At 34.0% G+C, this 27,069-nt stretch overlaps 2 protein-coding genes and 1 pseudogene across 2 annotated transcripts; 2 read left to right on the top strand and 1 right to left on the bottom strand.

Annotated features, from left to right (window-relative positions):
* Positions 1–2,415: 2,415 nt before the first annotated feature.
* Positions 2,416–3,979, bottom strand: LOC131874851 (sesquiterpene synthase Cad-like; annotated as a pseudogene).
* Positions 3,980–17,606: 13,627 nt separating this feature from the next.
* LOC131040765 (uncharacterized) lies at positions 17,607–18,125 on the top strand. Its single transcript, XM_057973726.2, has 2 exons — positions 17,607–17,864; positions 17,947–18,125. The coding sequence occupies exons 1-2, from the start codon at positions 17,622–17,624 to the stop codon at positions 18,112–18,114; spliced, it is 411 nt and encodes a 136-aa protein (XP_057829709.1). The 5' UTR covers positions 17,607–17,621; the 3' UTR covers positions 18,115–18,125.
* Positions 18,126–19,634: 1,509 nt separating this feature from the next.
* LOC131040771 (disease resistance protein TAO1-like) lies at positions 19,635–22,834 on the top strand. The gene is made up of 5 exons (XM_057973730.2): positions 19,635–20,150; positions 20,467–20,627; positions 20,721–21,712; positions 21,804–22,082; positions 22,178–22,834. The coding sequence occupies exons 1-5, from the start codon at positions 19,951–19,953 to the stop codon at positions 22,817–22,819; spliced, it is 2,274 nt and encodes a 757-aa protein (XP_057829713.1). The 5' UTR covers positions 19,635–19,950; the 3' UTR covers positions 22,820–22,834.
* Positions 22,835–27,069: the final 4,235 nt, after the last annotated feature.

Raw genomic sequence — 27,069 nt, 5'->3', positions numbered from 1 at the left:
CTTCTTAATATTTGAATAAGAAAACCTAAATTAGCAACACCACATGTTCCATAAGATGCAAATGTCTCTAACTTTGATGATTTTTTGCCCTAATTTTTACTTCAAATTTCAAACTTTTCCTTTGTAATCAAAATAGCAAGCACTACTATGCATTAAATGTTGCAGTAAATATTATTTTCTTATGCTTAAGTTTACTTAATGATCATTATTAGTGAGTTGGGTAAATATTATTTATTAAAGTTTATCTTGCATTAATATTTGTAGCTAGATAGTTGATGATAGTTGTCTCTACTTACTCTCACATCCTATTGAGACATATATCCATATTGTGTGCTCTCCTACCTACCACTCTCGCCTATTTAAGCAAGGCTATTGTACATTGTAAAGTATTTCAATAATATAATGTATCATTTCTTGGTGAAATATTTATCTCTTTCAATGGAAGTTGTTTGTAGTCATGATCTTGTATTGGGAGCTTGCTCCAACATTGAGTTTGTTTATCCTAATAGCTTGTTTGATTCAGTTTTCATTGGTTGCAAATTCTTTAGTCAACCTGAAGTATCAAATTTCTTACCAAACTCTAGTCATTGATTTTCACAAAATGTTGGTTCCACAAGCTTCCACATTAGATTATGGTAGTTGCTCATCTCAAATAATATTATACTTGATAAATTTTCTATGATGTTATATTAATATTTGACAAATTTGTACATCAATTTTATTTCTCAAAGGAAGGATCATTCGTCGTTTCATTTGATTCCAAAGGCATTGTGTGGCATTGTAATTTATAGAAAAAGATAAATCTAGAGGTCAATTTGAGTTGATTTAAAATAATTTCATAGGAATGATCATGTCTCTATTATGCATAATGCATATTTTTAAGGCCAAATTACTTTCCATTTGGGAGGTATTTATACTTGATTAATTTTCATAACAGTTTGTAGAAACAATTAATTTAGAGAATTTGAAGAGGCTTCAAACAAAAATGGATTTCTAGAGTCCTTCATGAGATCATTTTATGCAATAGAAGATTTTTTAAAGAAAAAATATGTTTCCAATTAAAAGATATTAAATTATTTTTCTCAACACCCTCTTGACATTTTCTAAAATATAAAATTCTCTAAAATTTCTACATTTCAATAATAAACAAGTTCTCAAAACTCCCAAAATCTCAAAACAAACATTTGAATGGTGAATAAAATTATTTTCAAGTTAGTTGTCAAAGTCCTGAAATTACCACCAAAAGGAAACTTAGTGAAAAGACCAAATTCCCCAAATTCATTTGAAAATAGCTTTTAAGATATAAGCACATTACTTTGGAAAAAAAAAGGGTTTGATAACCTTCTCAATTCTCATAAACTTTACTTTACCAAGTTTGAGAGCTTCCCAAAATATATATTGAATAGTCAATTAGTATTCCTGGCTATGGTTTCAAAATTGATTTGAGATATAAGTGTAGCCACAAGATATAACGAGAATAGGACATGACATAATTGATAGAAATTAGGATACATGTAAGATCATCCATTGAGAAATATTCCAATTTTGTTTATCTCATTGATTTTAATTCTTATAATAGATTCTAGTGTTGCATAAAGTAAGTTGTCGAAACAAGTCAGAGAGGTGGTTTGAGGATAAAGTAGGTTATCGAAACAATATTTCAAGTTAGAATCTTGCTTAGAGATGGTTATTTAAATGAGAGGTTATAGATATAAACTAGCAAGGTATATAGGTTGTACAATGTTATCTATTTAGAATTATAAATATATATATTTTTAAAAAATTATTATAAAATTTTTGATGCAATTTATATTCATTAATTTATATTTAAAATTTTAATGATAAATTATTTTTAAAAATATGTATCTAAATTTTAAATGTACATGATAAATTTTTTTATAGTATTTTATGTTTCAAACTTTATAATATAAAATAAACAACATTTCAATGGATAGTCTAGATCATAGCTAATATTCATTTTATCTTCAAGTATATGATATCTCAAGAGGAGAATACTTATTATCTTTGAAATATATATAAAATAAGAAAATGAAATTATATATATATATATATATATATATATATAGCACTAAATGTTTACACTTATTCATCTCATATGAGCATCAACAGTAGACCAATACAAACTCTTGCAAGAACAACAATGAGATTAATACTAGCTCCTTTCGAACAACCACACTAGAAACCATCTTTTGAAGACCACAAGTAACACATTAGAAACCAACTTATTTAGAAACCATGTCTACACTAGAAGACAACTATAGAAGACATACACTGGTCACAACCTAGAAGTCCATATTAGTTGCAATTTCTTCATGCCTATTACATCTTGGCTACATAATAAAAAGGTTTTAAAGAACAAACCGTCAAATCAGCTTATTTGTTCCCCATTCCATCCTAGAGAGGTATAGGTTCCATAAGAATTTTCATTATGTCATTTTTAGTGCCTTGATGTGATACCGTGAAACCATCTATGTCCCTCCAAACAAAAGCCACTGATTTATACATGGAATCAAAATATAACCTCTTGCAATAATTTGGAATATCATGGTCATAAAATAAATGCTCCTTGGTCAATTCTTCAATGCTTAACTCAATAAGCATGTTCACATGATCGAAGGCTTTATCCCTACTTGTTCCAGGGTTATCTCTAGCATAGCATTCTATCCATGAAGCAATCTCTCCATGTTCTTGCTCAATCTTTACAATAAAAACATAAGGAAAAAATGTGTTGTAAAATTTAATTGAATATATAATTCAAATTAGAAGTCAAAATTCATTATTTAAAATATGATAGATAGATACCTGAAAATCCTTTGAGTCATCAATTAATCGACATCCCCATGCCACACTAGTTTCAAACTTATTAACACTCTTCAAGATATCATTTGGGAGATATGTGCTGAATAAAACCATGGGAAAGAATGTAACAACAAGAATGCCAAAAGATATTAAAGAGTTATTTAAGTATTCTGACAAAGTTGGATGATATTTATTAGCTATCCATTTAGCATCTTGAAATTATGCATCAATTAATGTCTTCCACTGCAATATGAGAAATGAAATATAACTTAGAATAAATAAAGTCATAAATACATAAATTTAATACTTAAATATTTATAAACATCAAGTTGGAACCAAACCGCAACCCATAGCTTACATAATCATTCATCCACTTTTGTACATGTGGCCCTTGTATTTTTTCAGCCTCAACAACTATGTCCATAAATGTTTTGTGGGCAAACTAAAGAGCAATTTGCATATAGTTTGGAAGTTGGTCCATCATTGACATATCCCAATTGCATATTGAAGTTAAAATAGATATAAATACAAAAAAGGTAAAACCATAATAAAAAGATAACACAATATAAGTAATTAAAATATAAAATTGTAATTTTCCTTTTTTCATAATTAAATTATAATGATGATAAGATCTATGATAACTTACTTGATCAAAGCCTCCCTAAAAGGTATAAGCTCATCAATAGTTTCATAAGTATCAAAAATATCATCAACAACAGTAATAACGATACCAATTTCAGCGTGGCGTAATCTGATTGTTGCATACTCGAGCTCATACAATCCACATATATAACCAAAATAATATTCTACATGTCGATACGTAAAGAAATTAAATTGAGGCAGAGAATTCGAAATCCCAAAGAAGTACTGTGGAGATCAACAATACCATTTTCTCTCCCCCATGAAATGCAATTTTCACTCCAATATCTGGTGTTGTGGCAAGCAATAAAGAAATGAGCCTTTAAACCACAAAAATAAACAAATGGGCAAATGCATAAGTTGATATTCTAACTCACTCCATAAGGCGATGGAAGAGAGTCTATAAAATCACACTCCCATATATTGGGATGGTATATTGTCCAATTCTTCTAACCACGGCGTTTTCATTTGTTTTCTCATTTCCATTCATGACGTAACAAGTATCAGCTGCTTCTGCCATTAGAGCTACAGATAAAAGACTATTAACACTTAACACTTAAGAATATGAATATGCTCAAGACTAGTACTGTGATGAAGCTTGTGGGCTTTAAATACAAATGCTCGGAGGAAAATAAAGCAGCCAGTCAAGCTCGTGTTTTTTACTGCCTTAAATTTCAAATCTTGAGAGAAGCTTGTGGTGTGCAATGCTCCTCTTATTGTGCTTGGTAGTAATGACACGTGTACCTGGTTTGAAGTTATCATTTTTGCATGGTATGGTTTTGATAGAGTTTGAAGCTTTACGATGTGGTAGTCATGTGAAGTGAATTTTGAATTACCAAAATTTGGAATTCAATGTTATAATAGATGATATAATATATATATTCACAAAAAAGGTAGAGGGACAACAAGATCACTCCTCAAAGTCATATGGGTAGAGTCTGGATAGCTAAATCAGAGTCAATGGGCAAAGCCCGGAAAATAGAATACCAAATAAACCAAGAAATGATGTTTCATGTTTAAGTCCAATGTTCCAACACATTTGATGAGGTGATTGAAAAGGGTGTTTCCATTGAAAAATCCCTTATTGCTAAAGGACTTGTCAAAATCTTCAAGGAAAATAAAGACAATACTAACACATCCAATGAAAAATCCAAAGTTTGGTCTAAGAACAATAACACAGTTAATGATGGTATGGTAGATGTTGAGGTAGTTAATAATGCACAACCTATGGTTAGCCTTCAAGGAACTTCCACATCTCATGTACAAACATCAAACAACATCCAAACATTAGACAAGCCAAACATTTTCAAAATAGTTTACAAAGGGGTCTTGGTAAAACAAACACAAATATGAGATGCAAGTACACACCCCTAGGAGAACCTATTGAATCATCTTAATAGGAATTAGTACAATCAAATATCATCACACTTCCTTAGCTCAAATCCTCAAGTCAAGCTTACATGATGGAAAGATACTGATTTATGTGAATACCATAGAATAAAAGGACACAAGACCTGTAGTTGCTTTGAATTGAAAAACATTATCCAGGAACTCATAGACTAGGGAGGCATAACGGTTGTAACTCCATCGAGAACATCAAATAATGACCATATAATTTTCAAGGATCCTTTACACAATCATGGAAATGAAGGTGCCTCTAGTCAAGGAAGGAAAAATAATGCCAATTATACAAGCATAGGCTATGAGTAATTGCATTAAGAGATTATTGAGAAAATAGATCTTGCATTACGAGATTATTGAGAAAATAGACCTAAAACATGATTATTAAGAGGTTTTCACCTTTGGATACATCCTTTATATGTATGTCCTTAATAATCATGGAATTTTATTCTCTTTCTCTTCCAATATATGTCTATCTCTACTTGTATATCCCCATATTTCTCTCAGCCTCTCTTCATATCCCTCTTTCTGTATGTCTCTATCTCTCTAACATTATCTCACCACATGAGCATCACATGAGCTTGTTGATAATGAAACTTGATTATCTTAGATCAATTCAAAGGTTTTGTTTTAGTTATGATTGAATCCTTGTAAGTGGATGCGTACTTGATTTTAAGCTATCACTTCTCCATTGAGACCTTTGTTACACAAACATCATGGTCTACCAATTGACCTCATGCACTACATAAATCTATACAAAAATAAGACCAAAATTTTCCCTAAAATCGACTTTCCACAACTTTTCAACATATCCATTGCACGCCAAATTGCAATTGTCAATAATATTATAAATTAAAATATTAATTACAATTATTTATAATACATTTTAAAGATTTATTAATAACTTAAAGTGAAAGAATGGCCATATAGACAATCAAATTCCAATCCATATGAGCTGCTCCTTGTTTTTCGCGCCTCTTAACTGTGTAAGTGAAGGCTGAAAGCTGCTTCCACCTCTACATATCTGTATGAACACAAATTAAAAGCTTCCAATCATCTAGGAAAATGAGAATTGAACTTTACTTTTCAAAGTAAACTCAAGTCACACAAATGGGGGAATTCTTTCCATTTTCACTTTCCTTCTTTTCTTTTACGTGGAATGGGCCTCCTTTTTTAATTTTAATAACTTAATCTACTGAAAGAGATGAGTAAGTTTCAGAAGCTTCAATTAAAGGTCCAAGATTTTCCAAAGAATTTCTAGGCCACCCTTGATGATATTCGAAACTTCCGAGCTCTTTCCAACGTTGTGTCAAACAAGCTGCATGTTAATCCCTAGTCATACAATCTAATAGATTTTTAAGTTGTCATATACAGTGTAAAACTGAAACAGTTGTTGTGTATTTCCATCTTTCAGTGATGCCCCACTTTGACATTCCGTGGAAAACAAGCATCCACTGTACACAAATTACAAATATAAAAAACCCACATGAGCCCAGTGGTTGATCATCTTGTTTATAGATAAAGAAGAAGTACTCAGCATCTTTTATTTTTCTAAGTTCTTTCCTCTCTGTAATATTATTTCCTCACTGTTAGAAATGGCCAAGTTTTCTTTTTCTTGCCCTTTTGCTTCTCATCCTCTTCAGCTTCCACACAACCTTCTGAACAAGCTAGGCCTTCATCATCTTCACACACTTGTCAGGAACCTTCCACTGCATCTAATGCTGATTTTGAGAGCTTTCTAAAGAAATTCAATGATGTAAGCCAGCTTCACGAACTCATTCAGTTTATCGAAGATAAGCTATTGAAAGTCGTGGTAAGTTTTGTATAATCAGAATTTCTGCTAGTCTACAATTTTAGACATCTATGGTTTGCTTCTCTAATCTATTCTTGAGTGTGAATATATTGCAGTCGAAAGAGAAGAGTACAGAAGGATCTACTATCTAGTTCACGATTAAGCTCTTATTTCCATGATGGTCATGCATTGCTGCAGGTGGTAGAGGAAAAGCTTGGCATGCTTGATAAAACGGTAAAAAATGCTGTATGATTTAACTGTATCCATTCTAAATTATTGGTTGGCTGTGGGAAATGTATTATATTAAATGGATATTGATTGCTGTAGTTTTTAATGTCTTCTTTCTAATTAATTCTAATTTGAATTAACCCATTTCAATATTTCTGATGGAGTAAGACAAGAAAATAAGATAATAATTTATATAATATTTAATTTTTATTTATTTTTTATTTTTTTTATGGAAGACTGTGAGTACGGTCCACAAGCACACCAGTCTAGTGAGGGCTTTCACAAAGTAGTTTTGCCATAGGGGTACAAGCATATAAGCTGAAACCTCTTCGGCTAAGAGCCAAGGAGCACACCAGCTCAGTAAGGGCCTTCACAAAGTAGTTTTTGCCACCAGATATTGGGGCACGAGCCTATAGGCTAACAAAGTAGTTTTTGCCACCCGATACAGGGGCATGAGTCTATAGGCTAAAACCTCTTCAGCTAGGAGCCAAGGAGCACACCAGCCCAACAAAGGCCTTCATAAAGTAGTTTTTGTCACCCGATATGGGGGCACCAGCCATAGCCAAGGACCACACCAACCCAACAAAGGCCTTCACAAGTAGTTTTTGCCACCCGATATGGGGGCACGAGCCTATAGGTTGAAACCTTTTTGACTAAGAGCTAAGGGCTGAGGGGTATCCATTTCACCAAATTTGCCAAGGGCAATGATCCTGGCCTCATCCCTTATGATGTCGTTGACTTTCTCCCTAGTGGGCTCATTTGGAGCCATTCAACTTCAGTAGTAGACCAAAGACCCATTGACAATTTATATTTTTAAGATGTTTTGAGTCAAGTAATATTTAGCATCTCTAAAGTCAAACTGAGGTGTAGAATTCCATAAAAAAACTAAATTTAATGATATAAAAAGAGTTCTTGTATGACACGATATAATTCTTGTATGACATGATATAATTGTGGAGGTCCAAACTATTTTTAATCACAGTTGTGGAGGAATGTATTAATGACCTTTTCCTTTTTACACACACCCTTCTTCCATATATTTCAATATATATATGAGCATCCTTTTTAACACAAAACCAGTAAAAACAAAAAATCTTTCTTTGTAAATGAAATGCTCATAACTGAAGAGTTGTTATGAAACTACTTTTTCAACCAACTCTTAAAAGAAACCCTTCTCTTTTATTTTTTCATTTAACATTAAACTGAATCTTTGGTATTTGCTTGAAAGAATACCTGACGATATCACTTTCCTGTTCACGACGATGTGATAAACCAAACCAACTGCAACATTTGAAACAGTTATCTGATAGAGGCTGCAAAAGCATACATGGCGGCTAGGGTTCGAACAAATGCTTTCGAAAGAAAAATAAAAACATGATATACAAGCCCCAAAATAAATAACAATGATATTTCAATTCCGAATAATATCAAATGCCCAAAGTAAAAGCTGCCCACGTGCCAAAAGATATGCCATTAATCAAGTAACTCTCGTGAACACCATCTGCCAAGTGAGATAATTCAACCATTACAAAAACACAAATAATAATTGCCAAGTGTTACAACCAAGTACTCCCGTGGGCAAATAGTCACTACGTAAAGAGCTACACATAGACCAAAAAGTCAAAAATCCAACCTGTCATTTCAACCACCACATGCCGACATCAAGGACAATAACAAAGATAAGAGACCAACAAATCTGTAGTTTCCTCCCAGTCTGCGCGTAATGACCTCACTAAACCTCCCGAAGATTTATGCTTCTTCAAAGAACAGAGTTTCATATTCTTCTAAAATTCCTGCCACCAAAGTCACTCCAGATTCTTCGCTTGTAAAGTTAAGGTTATATGGTTTGAAAAATATGGAGAGGCTACCAGATGGAATGGAAAATCTAACAAAGCTAGAGCAATTATATTTAAGAGGTTGCCATCAGTTGAGGCAATTACCTTCCAAATTTGGGCAACTGATCTATCTAAAAGAGCTACGTCTAAGTCAATGCCATGAATTGAAAGAGTTGCCTTCAAGCATTGGGCAACTCAACAATTTGACATCACTGCATTTATATGACTGTTCTGCATTAAGTATATTGCCTTCCAGTTTTAGGGATCTCATTTCCCTAAAAACTTTGCAATTGAGTTATTGTTCAGGTTTGAGAATGTTGCCTTCTAATATTGGGTAACTCAGAAATTTGGAAGAGTTGGATATGAGGCATTGTTCTGGGTTAGAAGAATGGCCATTGAGCTTCGGACATCTAACAGAGATGAAACTGAAAGAATCATTACCTCATCATATTAAAGAAAATTGTTCTATTGTATTTGATTAAATAATTTCTCCGATTTAGCAGAATTATTTAATCAGGAGGTATATTCATATTTTCTTTAATTTCTTTAGTTGTAGCAAGGGGGATGAATAACTTTTGTTAGTAGTTCGCCATATTCCATTTTGTTAATCAAGCTTTTATGTGCTTCAAATTGAATAACATACATGTAATTCTGGCAAACAAAATAAATTCAGATAAATTTGGAGAATGTATTTTTCGATTGTATTATAAGTTTACAATTTTTTTCAGAAAAAAAAGAGCGAGAATCATTCAAATGGCAAAGACACAAAAACATAAAGTTTTCTTTCATTATGTATTATGTACATATTTTTTCTCGAAGTTTCATTTAAGTTTCACTTGGTAGAAGTTTCTATAGCTTTGGAATATGTTTTGCTCCTTTTTTCTTCTTTCTATAAATATTATGTGAGAAATTGACATAGTAATGTTCAGAGTGTAGTCTAACATAGTTAAAACATTTACCTAGACCAGGAAGTTTAAGTTGATGCTGATGAAGAATTGGAGATTCTAGGACATTTGCTTAGATCAAGAAGTTTAGGTCAATGTTGATACAATTTCATTGTTGTTTTTCTTCATAATGTAAACCATAAGGAGGGTTATTAGGAAATAAGGTTTGCATTCAATAATTTAATTAGTTTGTAGTTAGGCTAGTTGGGAAGTTCATTCCCATCAGTTAGTTCATTATATTTAAAGAAGGATGAACTCAATAGATCCAACCTCAATTCTATTATGAAGAAGGTTGAATGTTGATTGGAGTCCTATTTCTTTTTGTTTGAGTTGAAAATGTTTTTGAAAAGATGTAAATTGAATATCAAATCTAGGGTAAGGAGGTACATACATAAACAAGCAACCTAGATTGAGTATGTTGTCTGATATTGAAACAAAAACTTCACAACGGGTATATAAATGGATAGGGAATTTGACTATGCACTTATGACTGAAATTTGATGTTGATCAAGTAGGACAAGGGCACCAGAACACCTTGGTCTTCTAAGATTGAGCTACTGCCGAAGAATCTGCAACCTGAAGTAGTTTGGAAATCACCTACGAAATTTAGACCCATTCTAGAAGGACCATGGCGCTAAAGCACCCTATTCTTGGACCATGGTGCTCCAGCACCCTAGTCCTGACACTTTTTAATGAAAATTGGCTAGATGCTTTGTTTTTGGGTCCTAATGTTGTTTTGATCTTCTTGGCTCCACTGAGTACCTGTAGCTATACATAAGAGAAAAGAAAGAGGGTTTTGGATAGGGGTTTTCCATAGATCAAACCCCAAGTTTGGAATTAACCCTAATTGTATTGGAACAACTTGCCTTTTGAGGGCAAGGGTAGATCTAAAATTAAAATGCTTGAATGTAGATTATTATACCTTTAATATGTGATGCAATGCTCTTAGGATTGGTCTTCCATGTGTTGATGTAATAACACAGTAAATCACATAAAATCCATCATGAAATCATAATTGAAACATAAAATGAAGATTCCTTGATGTAGTTTGTTGCTCTTGAATCAGATTTGCTCTTGAAGAAGAAGAATTGCTCTTGAATTGGATGATAATGTTAGCATAAGATGTCATAATTAAAATGAATTGAGAGAAATGTCTTATATAGAGATTTCATAATTAAAATCACCTTTAGGTTGACTTAGATTTGTGATTTATTCACACAGAGCGAAATTTGAATTAGATAAGACTACCAAATTGTCCTCCCAAAATTTGGGGGAAAAAGTGAGGGACCAAGGTGGTAGGTTGCCTTGGTCTCGACAATATTTTTTTGACTTTCGAGGAATGAAAGATAACGAGGTTCTAATGCCAAATACAACTCGGTGGTTCAAACCATAATTTATCCATTTGTGAAATGTGTCTTGGAAGTTGAAATTAGCGTAGGATAAAGGATAAATAAGGATAAAATGATAAAAGGAACACCTAGAATTAAAGGCCCAAATAAGAGTGTGATGATATAATAAGGTGGAATAAGACCCATAATATTAATTTAAATATTAGTTTAAATCAATAATGGTTAGGACTATAATGCATAGAGGAAAGAGAAATACTAAAATAGGTGCTAGGAGAGTGTGAAATTGGATACACTAATAAAGGTGTACCATTTATGACACTACAATAAGAGCTTCTATGATAGTTATCGTAGATGTCATAAGATTATATGACAACACCTATGATGGCTTATGACGAAATCCTTCCACAGGTGCACATGTATGAGAGATTCCTTTTGACAGTTGTAAGAGCATCTGTAAGTTTCTATTTGGGATGGATTTGACTCATTCCAAGGAGATAGGCATGATATTTTCTAGGTGATTTTGTAGCTTATTGTTTGGTGACACCACAATGTATTCATCGTTGTAAACTCCTATAAATTGGTGCCTTAAGCTAGATTCATTCATTCAGTCTTGTTCAGTTTCTAGGGTAACTAAGTCTTGCCATATTTTATAGAGCTCTACAAAGAAGTTTATTTTTGTTTTATTCTTCATTGGATTAGTAATATAATTGTCTCTCTTTCTATGTTGAAGTTTTTTCTCGAAAGGGTTTCTCCATGTAAATCTAATGTTTCACATGAAATGATTTTTTTGTTCTTGTTTTGATTCTACAATCACTTTGATAATGGTTAATCTTATTTTAGATTTGCAATAATATTCATTTAAAGTTCATATTGAAAGATTTATTCACCCTTTTTTACAACATTTGGTATCAAAGTTAATGATTCAATTGGGGGAGGGATGTCTTTCTCTTTAAGTGTTGAAGTTTTTTTGTTGCAATGAAATCTTTTGGTTTTGTGGGTTTCTTTTTGAAATAGCCCTTCTAAAGTGGACGGGTAAGCTTATGTTACTCTCTTTTATTCTCTTCTTCATTCTTAGGAGAAAACAGGACTTGGGAAACTTATTGACCTCTAGCTAAGCTAGATGTGTGATATCCTCTTGCAAGAGCCAAGTCCAAATAATCAATATTGAACTAATGATTTTTATCTACTATTTTGTTGTCTTGTTGGATAGAATGGTATAATTATAACGACTTGCCTAATGGTAGAAGAACCTTCTCACGCTCATGCTGCTCATGAACTTCTTTCCAAGGAGATGATGGGTTCATCTCAAGGTCTAAGAAAAAGTCTTCTGGCTCATTCTTAAATAGTTGCTCATTTGATCTCTTCTCTACTCTTCTGCATGGTCAAACTCATCCTTTCGACATGGCAACCTTCTTGATGTTTTGAAGAGACATCAATATCTTTCCCTTGGAGCTCAAACTTTAGCAATATAATTTTCAGGCTAATGAACAATCTCATACACATCAACCTCTTCATACTCTAAAACATGATTATCTTCATGTTCTTGGAATAAAACTTGAACAATATCTTCTTCTTCAAGCTAGATTTGATTTTGAAATTTTATCTCCTATCCCCTCTCATCCTCATACTTGTCTTTATGGATCAACAATTTATTAACATCTTGAATATTTTATTGTTGCTCTAAGGTTTCCGTTAATGTAGGCATGTAACATGCTCTCTTCATCATTATCAATGAATAAATGGAGATCATCAAATGAAGGCAACAATTCCTCTCTCTAATCATCAAACATTGGATTAGTGTTTAGTTTTTATAAGTAATTTACTTCTCTTTTTCTTTTAATACGTCTAAATTTTTAGTTCTAAAAACACATGAGGTTTCATCAACACCAAGTTGTTCCTCTTTTATTTCAAACACTTCTTTCTTTTCTTATTAACCCAACTATCTTACCAAACACTAGTCCACCTTTGAAGAGTGAAATAGTGTCAAGATAAGAAATTGATCTACTGTATGATTTTGCAAGGGAAGGTGAGGAGGTCGTTGAGTCTCTTGAGGAGGAATGGTTCTTTAAGAGGACTACATTTGTGGGACAAGAAGATGGACATGCATAGGTTTATGTTCTTGCAAGAGATGAGATCTCCTAAAACTTCCAAATTTGAAGCATGGAACTTAGGAGACTCACTTCGCATCTTACGTGATTTGCTTCTCCTTGGTTACCAAGTATTTTATTTGTTCCTCCCTAGCAACAAACTGAATTATTTATCATCTTTTCTTTGTGCCTCTATATCCTACTCATGCCTCAATATGCTCTCATCTCTTGCTAATGAAGATAGTTTTATGGGAAATCTCCTCTTGCTATAAATTATACTTTTGATCCTATGCAACAACCCTTAACTTTTCTTGGAGATTGAGCAATATCTTTATCATGCTAAGCTTTGCCAAATTGTTCACATTTTATGATTGAAAAGGAGGATAAATGTGTTGATGGGGCACAATAAGCTTCTTGGGGTTGATGATATGCATATTTAGGGTTTCAAGAAGATTGAGCATGGGTGAGTGGGAGGAAAGTGTTGATAACCTATCATAGTAGAGTAATCAAGCATGAAATTAGGAGTATTCCCGATTTATATGTATTTGTAAAACGGTAAGATAATAGTTCTTATTGAGTTGTAATTGTTATGTTTATTTGAATGAACTTGTAATATATAAATATGCGCTACGATAAAATCTGAAATCAATTGAACTTATTTGATGTATTTCATTTATTTGCTAAATTTATGGCATTTTATATTTGAGATTGAAATAAAAACTAAATATTTATAGATACATTTTCATTTATTTCTTTAATAGTAAGATATTTGATTTAAATTCAATTTTTTTGAGTTAGTATGTCACACCATTATACTATCTAATTTCCATCCTTCCATAATCCTTTATCATTTTATCTACAAACCCCATTTTTATACTTTTTTTCTCATTTAATCATTTCTTTTGTTGTTTTTCCTTTTCTATAGGTGTTCATGAAGAGATGTGCGATAGGCAACTGTATTGGAAAAGTGTTTATAAACCATGATGGATATTTCATGAAAAACTTAGATTTATTGAATATATTTGATAATAGCACCCATGTTGTCATCTCTCTAATTCCTTTAATGGTATTTAATGCCTTTTTATGTAAGATATCTTATAAGGTTTTCATTTATGAGCCTATTAAATTTCTTCCCATTCTCTATCTATTTCTACATCCAAATTTTGTTTGTCACATTTACCATGTTTTAAAGTTATATTAGGATTTTAGTTTTTGTAACATTTACAGTAGTTTTATCACTTAATTCATCTTTTTTAATTTTTTAATTTTATATATTTTTTCTCTATAGGAAATGTAGAAATCTAGAATCTAGGTAGCCTACACAAGCTTCATTTTTAGTGTAGCATAAATCTAATATGTAGTAAAGAGTTCCCCTTTGTGGTCTACCCTAACCCCTCTATGGCCTCGAGTACCCTTTTGAAGAATAAAAAATCTAACAAACTCCACATTTACCTTGTAAATCATTAAAAATATCTTCAATTTTTCTCATTCTCATTGAATTTCACTATCCTAGGTGCATAATTTATTTTTGTATCATATGCATGTTTCCTTTTCTAGCTTATCCTTTTGTATGTTTCCATTTCTTATTTGGCATGGTCACGTGTTTGGTACTTGTCTAGTTTTTAGATTCTACTGTTGTGCATGTTGATTATATTTAAATTATGTTGACTAGTTTGTTCTAATGGTTTTGATTTGTGTTAGTTTAATACACACTTCGCATCCACATGATCATTTTCTATTTTCTTTTCAATTAATTAATTAATCTATTGATTTTGTATACCTCATTCTAATTTCATGTGTTCAATTAGATTTTACCTTTTTGGTTATTTTCAAAAGAGGGGTAAATGCTTTGACCTAGAGCTATGAACCAGTGAGGTCACAAATGGGGGACCTCATCCCCACTTATTTACATTCAACAATAGCACCCCAATGGGGTTTGAACCTTGATGACAAGAACAATAACACCACAACTTAACCATCACATCATGTCAATGCCTCCTTAACTTTTTATTCTTCACTTCCATAGTATTTTCTTGTTTGTTTCCTTTTTTAAGGTATGTTTTTTTAGTTTCTTACTTTTTCCTCTTTATGTGTGATCCCTTTTTACTTATTCCTATCTTATTTTATTTTTTTTTATAGTTTTTATCCTTAGTCATCCTTTAGTTTAATATTTCTTCTTAGTTCATTCCCCCCACTCATTGTTCTAAGGAGTTGACTCTTATCATTATAGGCATATTCTTTGTCATATCCCTAGAGTCAATCATACTATGTCCATTGTCTCTCCTATTGCCACCTCTATTAAAGAGTTTATTGATTTATTTCCTACAAGTGATAAGTTTGATCAAGAGAAACAAATTGACTTACAACAATGCATTAAGGTTATTTCACAATTGAATGAACTAAAAAATGATGTGAACCCTAAGATTGTTGCCAACACATTGATCTCCTTGAATCCTTAGGTAACCTTATCCTCACCAACTTTATAAGGCTAGAGATGATGTAAAATATTTGACATGTAGTGCATTATCATGCCCCTTATTCTAACATCGTCCAACCTACCAAAATTCTCGCTTATAATTCAACTGGCATTTATATTACCACCTTGCCTAGGCCATCTATAGCTTGTTTCATCATGTTAGTATATACCTAAAATTTCATTTGCAAACTTGGGTAGTTCTACTGATGTAGTGATTTTATACTTGTCCACATAACTTTTTTAGGCCATCATTAGTATCTCCCTTCACAAATAATATATGAATGCATTTTCTTTCATTTTTGGTTCCTTGTAGCCTTTTCTATTGTCCAAGCCTACTTCCACCTATGGCTACAATGCTTCTTCATGCATCACAATGCCCCATAGTGTGTTGCTATGACTTCCTCTTGAACCTACCCATGGTGTGTTGTGAATTCCTCTCACCTATCCTCGGTGTATTATTATGAATTCCTCTCATCTTCCCTAGCTTTCTTTTGGTACTAAATATTCTCCTAACATGTTTATTTTAACCATAAATGGTCGAGATTTTAATTGTTACCTTATACTTTCCTTTATGGTGGATCCTTGAACACATTTTAGTGATTCATTCAAGCTTGTAGTGATTTTATTGTATGTTGCATGGTCAATCTATTCCATGGTGGCTACATATGTTTTGTTTTGGTTGAATGTATTCTTATGGTGAGCCATGTCACTAGTATGGTAGTTAGCTTTATATATTGAGGAGCTTCTCATAAATATTTGTTGGCTCAAGTCATATATTGGTGGACTACTAGTTCCTCTTTTCTTTGTGTTTAGTTTGTCGTACTTGAAATTATTTGTCCTGCCCCCAATAGTGGTTCAATAGTTTGAGTACATCCTCATGGTACTTGATGACTATATTATTGTAGTGGCCCATACAAAGACCCAATAATAGATTCTTAGCCTATGTAGGTTTTTTGACTCTGTTATCTTTTCTCACATTCCTGGAGAATGGAATAGAGTTGCAGATTGTCTAGCCAAATGGGCATCTGAATGATTTCAGAGTTGAAATGTTGCGGATAAAAGAGATCTTCCTTTACAGATTTAGAATGTTGTGGACAGAAGAGATTTACCTTTAGATTTATCTCATCTCTTTGAAATTGTTGAGGATAAAACTGCTTAATTAGTTGTTGTTATTGAACCGTTGGTCATTTCTGTTTTATATTCTTCTTCTATGACACATAAATTTTTATCCCTTTATAAAAAAATTAATTGCCTAAAATAATTTCATTTAGTTGATTACGTGTGAGTCCAATCCATATAAGCCGCTGCTTGTTTTTCGTGCCTCTTTAACTATTTATGTGAAGGTTGGAAGTTGTTTGTGTCAACGCAAATTAACAAGCTTCTAGTCATCTAGGAAAATGAGAATTGAACTTTAATTTTCAAAGTAAACCAAAGTCACACAAATGAGGAATTGAAAGTCCTGAATCCTTTCTTTTTTCATTACTTTCACTTACCTTCTTTTATTTTCCTATCTGTTGTGCGGAATGAGCCCCTCTTTTCTTGTCATTGTAGGAAAGGGAAAGAGGGGCCCATTAAATACAATATTCAAAGCTTTGAAAGTGAAACTCTAGATCTAGATTTAGGAAATACAATAAAATATTAAAATAAATATAACATATCAAATTTAAGATTTAAATCAAATAATTTAATGAAAAAAATAGTGCTATCTAGACTGAAAGTCCGCACTAATAAAAGTAAATAAGAAACAATAAAAAAAAATTAAAAAATTTTATCTTTTACCTTTTTCCTTTACCTTTTTGCCTTAACCTTTTTATTTTCCTCTCCACATCTCTTTCTTCAGTGTCGTGGGCCACTGTGAATGACCTGCGAAACTTCCAACGGTGTATTTCCATCTTTTCAGCGATGGCCCACTTTGACATTCTGTGGAAAAAAAGCATCCACTGTACACAAATTACAAATATAAAAACCCACTGACTGATCAAAAGAAGCACTTTGCATCTCTTATTTTTCTTAGTTCTTTCCTCTCTGTATTATCTACTCACTGTTAGTAATGGGCAAGTTTTCTTTTTCTTCATGCTTTTGCTTCTCATCCTCTTCACCTTCTGCCTCTTCCACACAACCTTCTGAACAAGCTATTGGTAGGCCTTGTACCCCTTCATCGTCTTCACACATTTCTCAGGAACCTTCCACTGCATCTAATGCTGATTTTGACAACTTTCTCAAGAAATTCAATGATATAAGCCAGCTTCACGAACTCATTCATTTTATCGAAGATAAACTATTGAAGATCGTGGTAAGTTTTGTATAATCAGAATTTCTGCTTGTCATCTACAGTTTGCTTCTCTAATCTATTCTTGAGTGTGAATATATTGCAGCCGGAAGAGAAGAGTACAGAAGGATCTAGTTCACGATTAAGCTCTTATTTCCATGATGGCCATGCATTACTACAGATGGTAGAGGAAAAGCTTGGCATACTTGGTAAAACGGTAAAAGTTTCCATTTCAGAAAATATAAAATCTACCGGTGACAACATTGCTAATTGATTTAACTATATCTATTCTGAATTATTGGTTGGCAGTGGGAAATAGATTATTTATTAACTGGATGTTGATTTCATAGTTTTTTACGTCTTTTATGAATATATGTGCTAGTTTCTATTAATTAAAAGATATAGTATGTATTTTCAAAAAAAAAATTATCGAGGGACACAAGGTCACCATTTAGAGTCATACCGCAAAGTTTGGATGGCTAAATAAGAGTCATATGGGCAAAGCCCAGAAAGAAGAATAGCAACTAAACAAAATAGTAGAAAAACATAAAAACCAGCCACTTAAGCAGCTAGAGCAATTTCATCAGGAGGCGGAGGCGGAGGGCGATCCAAGTCATCCAATTTTCTTCATACATCAACCGGTCCGGAGTGATGTCAAGAGGAGACCACACCTCATGTGCACAACTCCACCTTCCTCTTTATCCTTTCATCATGAGCAGGCAAAATAGTCAGAGCTAGTCTTGGAAAGGCTTTTGAAAAACCAGCTCAACCACCACCACCTCTAAAAGCCAGCCATCCACTACCACCACCAGAATTTGACCCTGCCCCAAGAGTGCCACTCAAAGGAAAGACCTCCACACAGGGGAGAGGTAGAACAACGTCGAGCAGAATCAATCCCACTACTAGAATGGTGAAAATGTCCGACATAAGAACCAAAAATCTAGAGGAACACAAGTCCATTTCAATATTTCTAGCTGATTAAGAGAAAAGAATAGGATAATAATTTATTAAATATTTAATTTCTATTTTTAAGATGTTATGAGTCAATTAATATTTGGCATCTCCAAAGTCAAACTGAAGTGTGTAATTCCATATGGGTTTTTTGTAACTCGCAAGGCCTAAGTTTTATGATAGAAAAGGAGTTCTTGTATGACATGAGATAATAGTGGAGGTCCAACCTTTCTTAATCGACAGATATGGAAATGAGAAATGTGACATTCAATATTATGTTGGGTTGGAATTTTACTGTCTCAAATTTTGAAATTTTTGATATTTTTATTTTAGTATTGAGGATGAAATTTCTTGGGTGTAAGATCAGTTGAGGAAAAAATGTTTGCTTTCAAAAGTTGAAGGACAAATATCTTTGTTTAAGAAGGCAAATTCAATTTCATTTAGAGGTTGAGATTGGCTTCAAAGAGTTGTGAACTTCAGATTATTTCTACTTTGTGTGTTTTGTAGATTTTGATAAAAGTTAAGAACTGTTTTAATTTCAGATTTGTTGTTCTGTATTGTTGTTATTGTGAATTAAAACTTTGCTATACAATTTGTCCATCCAAATCATCTAGGAAAGTTATTTCAAGATCTGATGCAAAAGATTGTCAAATTTGGTCTGTAGGAGGATAATAGATAGTAGAGTTTATTTCAGATTTGCTCCTAGGGTTCATTTTTCCATGTTTTTGTGCTCAATTGAGGCTACAAATTTTAAACATTTTCATCAAGTTTGTCGTGGGTTTAATGTAAACATCAAAGAATACATCATTCTTTGAACACTCGTCATGTTTCCATATTTTTTGAAGCAAAATTGTCAAATTTCCAGGTTACATACTTATGTTTAAATTGAGCTAGAAAACTATATATTTTGCAAGATCTTCCAAGCATTTAAGGTCTGAAATACATTTGTTTGGGACATTACACAACTTACATATTCATAGAATTTTTCGATACAGGACGATTCCATGGCTGGCGCAAGTTCAGAGATAGAAACATATTTTGTACAGAAAGATTCCATGACTGGTGCAAGTGCAGAGATAGAGAGAATTGTTCTAGATTTGCTTGAAGGCGCTGGGAAAATTCATTGGGTGGGAGAGCACTTTCTATAGTGGGATTTGTAATGGAGAGATGTATTCAGTCATCTAACAACAAGAGTGAATGCCTTGAAATTCTGAGAAGGATGGTTAATCTTGGAAAGCAAATTTTGCAGTTGAATGACCAAATGCCAGCCCAGAAGCAAAAACTAAACGAGGCAGTCCAATGCATTGTTGTAGGATGCACAATGTGCGCTTCACAAATTACAACAACCAGGGTTTGTAGGTCAGTTCCATTACTGGACTAGTTTCTTTTAAAGGCTGCATGTGTAATTTAGAAAATTCAAAGGTCAATTCAGTGTGAGTTCAAATGGTAAGAAGTAGCCTGGTGCCAGAGAACTATATAATATATTGAAAATGGATAAATTTAAATAAGAAATTTAAAGTCAAAATGTTTTAGAGTTGCAAAAAATTTCAGGGTGCTTTAAAAGTTTTTGTTTTTAAATAAATGATAGAAAGACTGAAGTCTCTGTTTTTTAAATCTGGAATCACTTTATTTCTAGGTCTATTTAATGTAAATCTGATATTTTAATTGTGTGAAGGTTTCTTACTGCTTCCGTCAATGCCGATAGTATAAAGAGTTTCCAAGTCAAAATAGACCGTTTGTATGATGACCTTATCTTGTGGGGCGTAACTGACATGGAGAAAAGACTCACAAAGATTGCTTCGCAGTCACAAGAACTCTATGCATACCAACCAGCAGGTAGGATGTTTTTGAATTTAAATAATCTTTTCCTGTTATGTTTAGAGTTTTCCCACAAAATCTAATTCGGCTTTTCCACAAAATCTAATACAGTTGGAATTGATAGTGGACGAGAAACAGTAATCCGACTGTTAGATTTGAATGCACAACATACGTCAGTACAGGTAGTGGTTGTCTATGGATTTGGAGGGATGGGCAAAACGACACTCGCTGATGCCGTTTATGCAAACATCGACCTCCAAAATCATAAGCATTGCAGAATTCACATGGAACAAAACTGTACCAAGAATGATCTTAAAGTCCTCCAAGAACATATTTTGAATGGATTGTTCCACCAAAATGTGAAATTGACAGACTGTCACCAAGGTCAGGGAATGATCTGGTCGTTCTTCAAAAAGAATCCTGATCAACCTATATTTCTATACATTGACAATGCTCTGATTAAAGCAGATCTCAAACAACTTCTACCTGCAGACTTGGGCAGTTGCCTTCCACCGAAGAGCAGAATACTTCTCACTACCCGAAATCTCCGAGAGACAGACATATTTGTCGCCTGGAATATCCAACGCCGACAATACTCTGTGAGCCCTCTTCCATCGCTAGAGGCAAGAAAGCTTTTGTTGAAGAATGTTCCAGAGTACAATGATGAAAGGAACATAGATGCTCTGCTCAAGCTTTGTGGTGGCATTCCGCTTCTGCTGGAAATAATTGGCTCGCAACTCGCCATCAGTAGCAGAAACACAAATAATAATATGGTATTAGAGTTGCTTAGAGAAGGGGAGGTGGTGGAAGAGGAAGATATAAGTGACAGAATAGTTGATTTTGTATACCATAGATTGTTACCTCCTGTTAAAGAAGCTTTTCTGGATATCACATCTCTGTTTTGTTATTGGCCAAGTGAAGAAGTAGCATACATAGTTGGAGAGGAGGAATTCAGAGCTCTTGAAGATGCAACATTTGTCAAGACATCAGAAGATGGTCGTGTGATTGTTCATGACGTTGTTCAAGCAAGAGGGAAAAAAATGTCAGAGCAAAACAGAGTCACAGACCCTGAGACTTTGTTGAAATGTCTGCAAGATGAAGAGGTATGTTATGCTTAGAATTACTCTTGTCAATATTAACAGAATGTGTTTGTTATTCACAATCATAGCAGTAAGTTTGTTTATTTTTGTGCAGAAACTCAAAAATTTAAGAGGCATCTTTCTTAATGAAAAATATGAGCACCCTTCAATCGAAATTAATGATGATCATCTGAAGTGGATGAGCAATTCATTGCGAGTGCTATCTTATGAAGGATCACAGATAACATTCAGGGGGAAATGTTATAAACCATTCAGACAACTGAGATACCTCCAAATTGCAAGTAACATTCCTGATTTACCAATGGAATTCGAGAAACTTGAACACCTCTCCATATACAGGGGGCCACTCATGCCAGGCATGAGTTTTAATGAGGTAATTTCTGCCCTGTTAATCATTTCAATAAGCTTTCATCAGATTGTATAATGACAACTGACAACCTTTTTCATAATTGTTGTGCAAATCTGTAGTTTCCTCCCAGTCTGCGCGTAATGACCTCACTAAACCTCACGAAGATGTATGCTTCTTCAAAGAACAGAGTTGCATATTCTAAAATTCCTGCCACCAAAGCCACTCCAGATTCTTTGCTTGTAAAATTAAGGTTATATGGTTTGAAAAATATGGAGAGGCTACCAGATGGAATGGAAAATCTAACAAAACTAGAGCAATTATATTTAAGAGGTTGCCATCAGTTGAGGGAATTACCTTCCAGATTTGGGCAACTGAACAATCTAAAGGAGTTGCGTCTAAGTCAGTGCCATGAATTGAAAGAGTTGCCTTCAAGCATTGGGCAACTGAGTAATTTAGAGTCACTGCATTTATATGACTGTTCTGCATTAAGTGTATTGCCTCCCAGTTTTGGGGATCTCATTTCCCTAAAAACTTTGCAATTGAGTTATTGTTCAGGTTTGAAAATGCTGCCTTCTAATTTTGGGCAACTCAAAAATTTGGAAGAGTTGGATTTGAGACATTGTTCTGGGTTAGAAGAATGGTCATTGAGCTTCAGAGATCTAACAGGGATGAAGAAGATGGTTTTGGTGGGTTGTTCTTTGAAGCTGAAAGAATCATTACCACATCATATAAAAGAGAATTGTTCTATTGTATTTGATTAAATAATTTCTCCCATGTAGAAGATTAATTATTGATCAATTAAAATTTTTTTTAACAATCAAACCGAAAGAGTCAGTATACTACATATGGGAGTTATTATTAATTTTAAAAAGTTTGTCCACTTAACATGGATTTTCATATTGTTAATAGGGAGATGTGCTTAAATTTGAGGGTGAAAGCATATTTTTTAATGATTAGTTGACTTAAAAAAATATATATTTTGTTTGTTAAAATATATGGAGATATTATTTGAAGATTTATTAAAAAAATTATCATGATTTTTTTTTAATGATTATGTGTGTTTAAATTTATTTTAAAAAAATTCATAAATCTTTTTTCTGTTTTGGTAGGAAAGATAGGATTGTCTAAAGATAGGATACATAGTGTAGCATCCTAAATTGTACTCCCTACAATTTTGTCCTCACCTAGGCTTGATTTTGGCCTTTTGTCTTCAAGCCCTGATTGCAATGTTGATTATGCTCACACCACTTACCTATTCTACAATTTTATCAATTTCCCAGTTTCACCTTATTTCAAAATCTTGATTTCTAGGATCAGGACTTACCATGGTCTGGTCCCATTACGCAACCTCTAAATATTCCATTTCTCGTCACATTGTTATTGCCATTGTGTTTCTCATTTCTAATAATATAGCACCACAATTCTCCAATAAAATATCTACCTTATGAAAATTGCTTCAAAAACAATTGAAAAAACAAAAATTACATCAATTCCATCCAAAACTCTCCACACATATGACAGTTGTCAATATGCCCACACAACCCAATATTTTTATTGGGAAGAATAAACTACACCAAACAAAGATTGCATAGCTGTTAATTGGATCAATATAATTTTTTGCTCATTCTATTCATATTTATAGGAAAAATATATGAGTATGTTTTTTTTTATAATTTGTAGTTGATCAAAAACATATGTTAGCAGATGGTTTGTGTCACCTCATCCAAAATTAATTTATTCTAACAATTTTGAGTGTAAATATTTGTTTTCCAATGCAGTTGGGAGAGAAAAGTATAAAAGGATCTAGTTCAACTGTGAGCTCTTATACCCGGCAAGGCCAAAAATTCGTTGAGATAATTGAGGAAAACATTGACAGATTTCATAAAATGGTAAAGTTTCTATTTGAGAAATATAAAATCAAATAGTAATAACTAATATCATTCCTATATGATTTCATTGTATCCAGTTTCAAATTATTGGATGGTTGTAACTCTAAAAATTTGGGAAATAGATTATAGATTGTTTATATATAGTTGAATAAAGCTTATTGTAGTGGAGTAAATTTGTTACCTCGGGGATGATAAACCCAAGAGAAAAAATTGACCCTCTAATACCTTCGTTATACTCACACTAATGGCGAGCCAAGGGATGAAAATGACAAATTAAGCTAATAGACTACAAACTAAGACTCTTGGGCGAAGGCTAAGCCTTTGTCCCAAGAGCGACCGCGTGGGTTTGGGACACCAGCATGATGCACTGTCATATTATATGGACAAGGTACATAGACCGTATGAAAAGTCTTATAAAATGACTAAACTATTAAATAAGCAATGCGGAAAATGAAATAAGTGGAATATTACAGAATACAAAGTGATAAAATAAGAAGAATGAGAATGAATGAGAATAAAAGGAAACTTATAGTTGGTCCATGATTGAAGCCTCCTACAAGAAGGTAATTCTTCACACTGCCAGCCTACACATAGGCAAGAAGGGAAAACGTTGGGGTTGTGTTTTGGAGTCTGCCTAAGTCAAACCCCTGTTTCGGTGCCTCCACCACCATGGACAACGGGAAAGATAAAATGATAAAGACAATATAGATATTATAATAGATTCGAAGTGAAGAAATGCAAATGTGTAAACAAATCAAGTAAAGGTGAGTAAACTCCCCTTCTACGATTCGTGAAGATGGCACTATAAATTGTTCGAAGGACTGCAACAATGGTGGACTGTAGAGTGTTGGAAAATATGTGAATATTACTCAAGAAGATCACCAAGGGCTCCCACCTACAAGAAAACATCCAAGAATCCCAAGGATGCCTTCCAACCTGAGAGATATAGGCTCTGGACCAAAAACCGACGTTAGTGGGCACATGCAGGGGCATTACAATTCCTTTCGAGCACAGGCATAATGCTCAAATGACCACCTATGGACTGTCAAATTCGCGAGACACTAGTGTGTCGTGCAGGCATCTCCGCGTTGTGTTAATGTCCCAAGGATGATAGGTTGACAAAGTTGGTGGGATTTTGGTCTAGAGATGATGAAGCGATCCAGGTGGACAAAAAGATAAGAGTGGCAACACACAACCTCTGATGATGTGGGGGAAGGCATCATTTGTTGCGATGAATTGTACAAGGTGTAATTTTTTATATTATATTTTGCCCCCACTTTAGCGATCATGTCTTTGCTGAGAGATGCAAAGCTAAAGTAGAGGAAGATAAAGAAAAGAGTCACGATAGGGAGGCAAAATTTCGTTGATTAGACGAGGTTGCCCCCAACAAGAAGTTTGAAATAGATATTGCCAACTGATACATTGCAAACATGCTAGCTATAGACTAACATGTTGGATGGTAAGATAAAGGATAGATTAAGATGGATGATAGATAAGATAGCGTAACAAAAGCGAACCTCGCTTGGAGGAAAGCCCCTTATTATGAAAAGATACAAGATAAGAGGTTGTTGTGATATGGGATACACTAGTATGGATAACAAGGTGCATTATGCTAGATAGCCATACGATAGGGCGATGATGAACTCTAGTATCGATAACCATACGATAGGGTGAGATTTTTCTGGCATGGGTAGCAATGTGCTAGATATCCATGCGATGGGGCGATCAAAGATAGATTTGATAATCAATAGATTGGCCCCTATAAAGACAAACATAAAAAAGAAAAAGATCAAATGGTTTGGCCCCCATCTGGGCAAAAAGATCAAGTGGCTTGGCCTCCACTTAGGCAAACATGAAAAAGAACAAGATCAAGTGGTTTGGCCCCCACCTAGGCAAGCATGAAAAGAAAAAGATCAAGTGGTTTGGCCCCCACCTAGGGAAGCATGAAAAAAATAATCAACAAGAATCATGTAAGGGACAAGATAACAAATGCAGATATGATGGCCCCCCCTTAGAATGATAGGCATGAAAGGCATGCCATTCTAAGGAGAAGAGTGGTCATGCCACGTTAGCAAGATGTTTTTGTGGAATGCCACCATTAGTTGGTGACACAAATATGTCCACAACATCAATGATGAATGCAAGAGGACAGGGGGATCCGATAGTTTTGGCATCAGAACCCATAGCAGTGAGAAAATATATGTAATATAACTTCTAGATGGGTATATCATCATAGCACCAAAGTTCTCGGATCTGAAGAAGAGCACATGAAGACAAAGATAAAATAAAAATTTGGGTCAACATGGAAGAAAGGAAAAGATGCCCCCAACGCTTTGCATCATCCCCGAATGTCAAAAAGGTAAGATATGACAAATAGAAGAAGTAGATAACAGATAGAAGAAGTTGTACAATGAAAAATCCCCTATATCTGAGCACCTACAGAGTAACTTGGGACCTACAGAGTAACTTGGGACCTACAGAGTAACTTGGGTCCTCCAGGAGAGCACAATAGACAAAGATAGTCAACCACCTATATCCAACCACAGGAGAACGCAATCAAGCACACACATACTATGCTACAAGATAAAGAGAGATAGGGCCCTAGAGGCCTTCAACAACCAGGTCATCATCTTCTGAATCTATATCATATGGGGAAGGAAGATGAGATCGAAGTGGGACAACAACAAGAGTGGCACTAGGTACCTCACCGTTAGTAAGGGCAAGGGACACAACAACATCAATGTCTGCGTTCATAGGCTCGGAGGAGGTAAGGGTCAATGATCATGTGAAGATTGTAGACAAGCTCGGGATGTCCTCCAAGGAGTTGAACAAGCAAGCCTAAGTAGGTGACTCACTCGGAGAAGATGAAATGATAATAGGACTGCCAAACTCTAGAAGAGGGGCAATGACAAACTCAAGAGAAGGTGGAGCCTTCTTAATCACACACATAGAGACAGGCAAAGCAGCAAGCATCGAAATAGGTAGAGAAAAGGATGAGGAACATACCTACGAGGGTTTCCGCCATTGAAACTATGAAACGGGGCCCAGATCAAGCTTGTGCTTAGGTCGGATAGGAGAAGCGAGTTGACTATCAACCGTAGCTGGTTGAAGGACTCTAGGAA

Source organism: Cryptomeria japonica, chromosome 4 (assembly GCF_030272615.1).
Source record: "Cryptomeria japonica chromosome 4, Sugi_1.0, whole genome shotgun sequence".
NCBI classification, from domain to species: domain Eukaryota; kingdom Viridiplantae; phylum Streptophyta; class Pinopsida; order Cupressales; family Cupressaceae; genus Cryptomeria; species Cryptomeria japonica.
Note: the sequence above shows the minus strand (reverse complement) of the source record. Positions and strands in the feature narration are given on the sequence as shown.

Excerpts from the sequence above, each read along its gene's own strand:
- LOC131040771 (XM_057973730.2), top strand. The coding sequence starts at position 19,951 with ATGGAGAGATGTATTCAGTCATCTAACAACAAGAGTGAATGCCTTGAA. Across the intron at positions 20,151-20,466 it reads ACAACAACCAGGGTTTGTAG|GTTTCTTACTGCTTCCGTCA; the intron begins GTCAGTTCCATT and ends AATTGTGTGAAG. Across the intron at positions 21,713-21,803 it reads AATGTCTGCAAGATGAAGAG|AAACTCAAAAATTTAAGAGG; the intron begins GTATGTTATGCT and ends ATTTTTGTGCAG.
- LOC131040765 (XM_057973726.2), top strand. The coding sequence starts at position 17,622 with ATGGGCAAGTTTTCTTTTTCTTCATGCTTTTGCTTCTCATCCTCTTCA. Across the intron at positions 17,865-17,946 it reads ATAAACTATTGAAGATCGTG|CCGGAAGAGAAGAGTACAGA; the intron begins GTAAGTTTTGTA and ends AATATATTGCAG.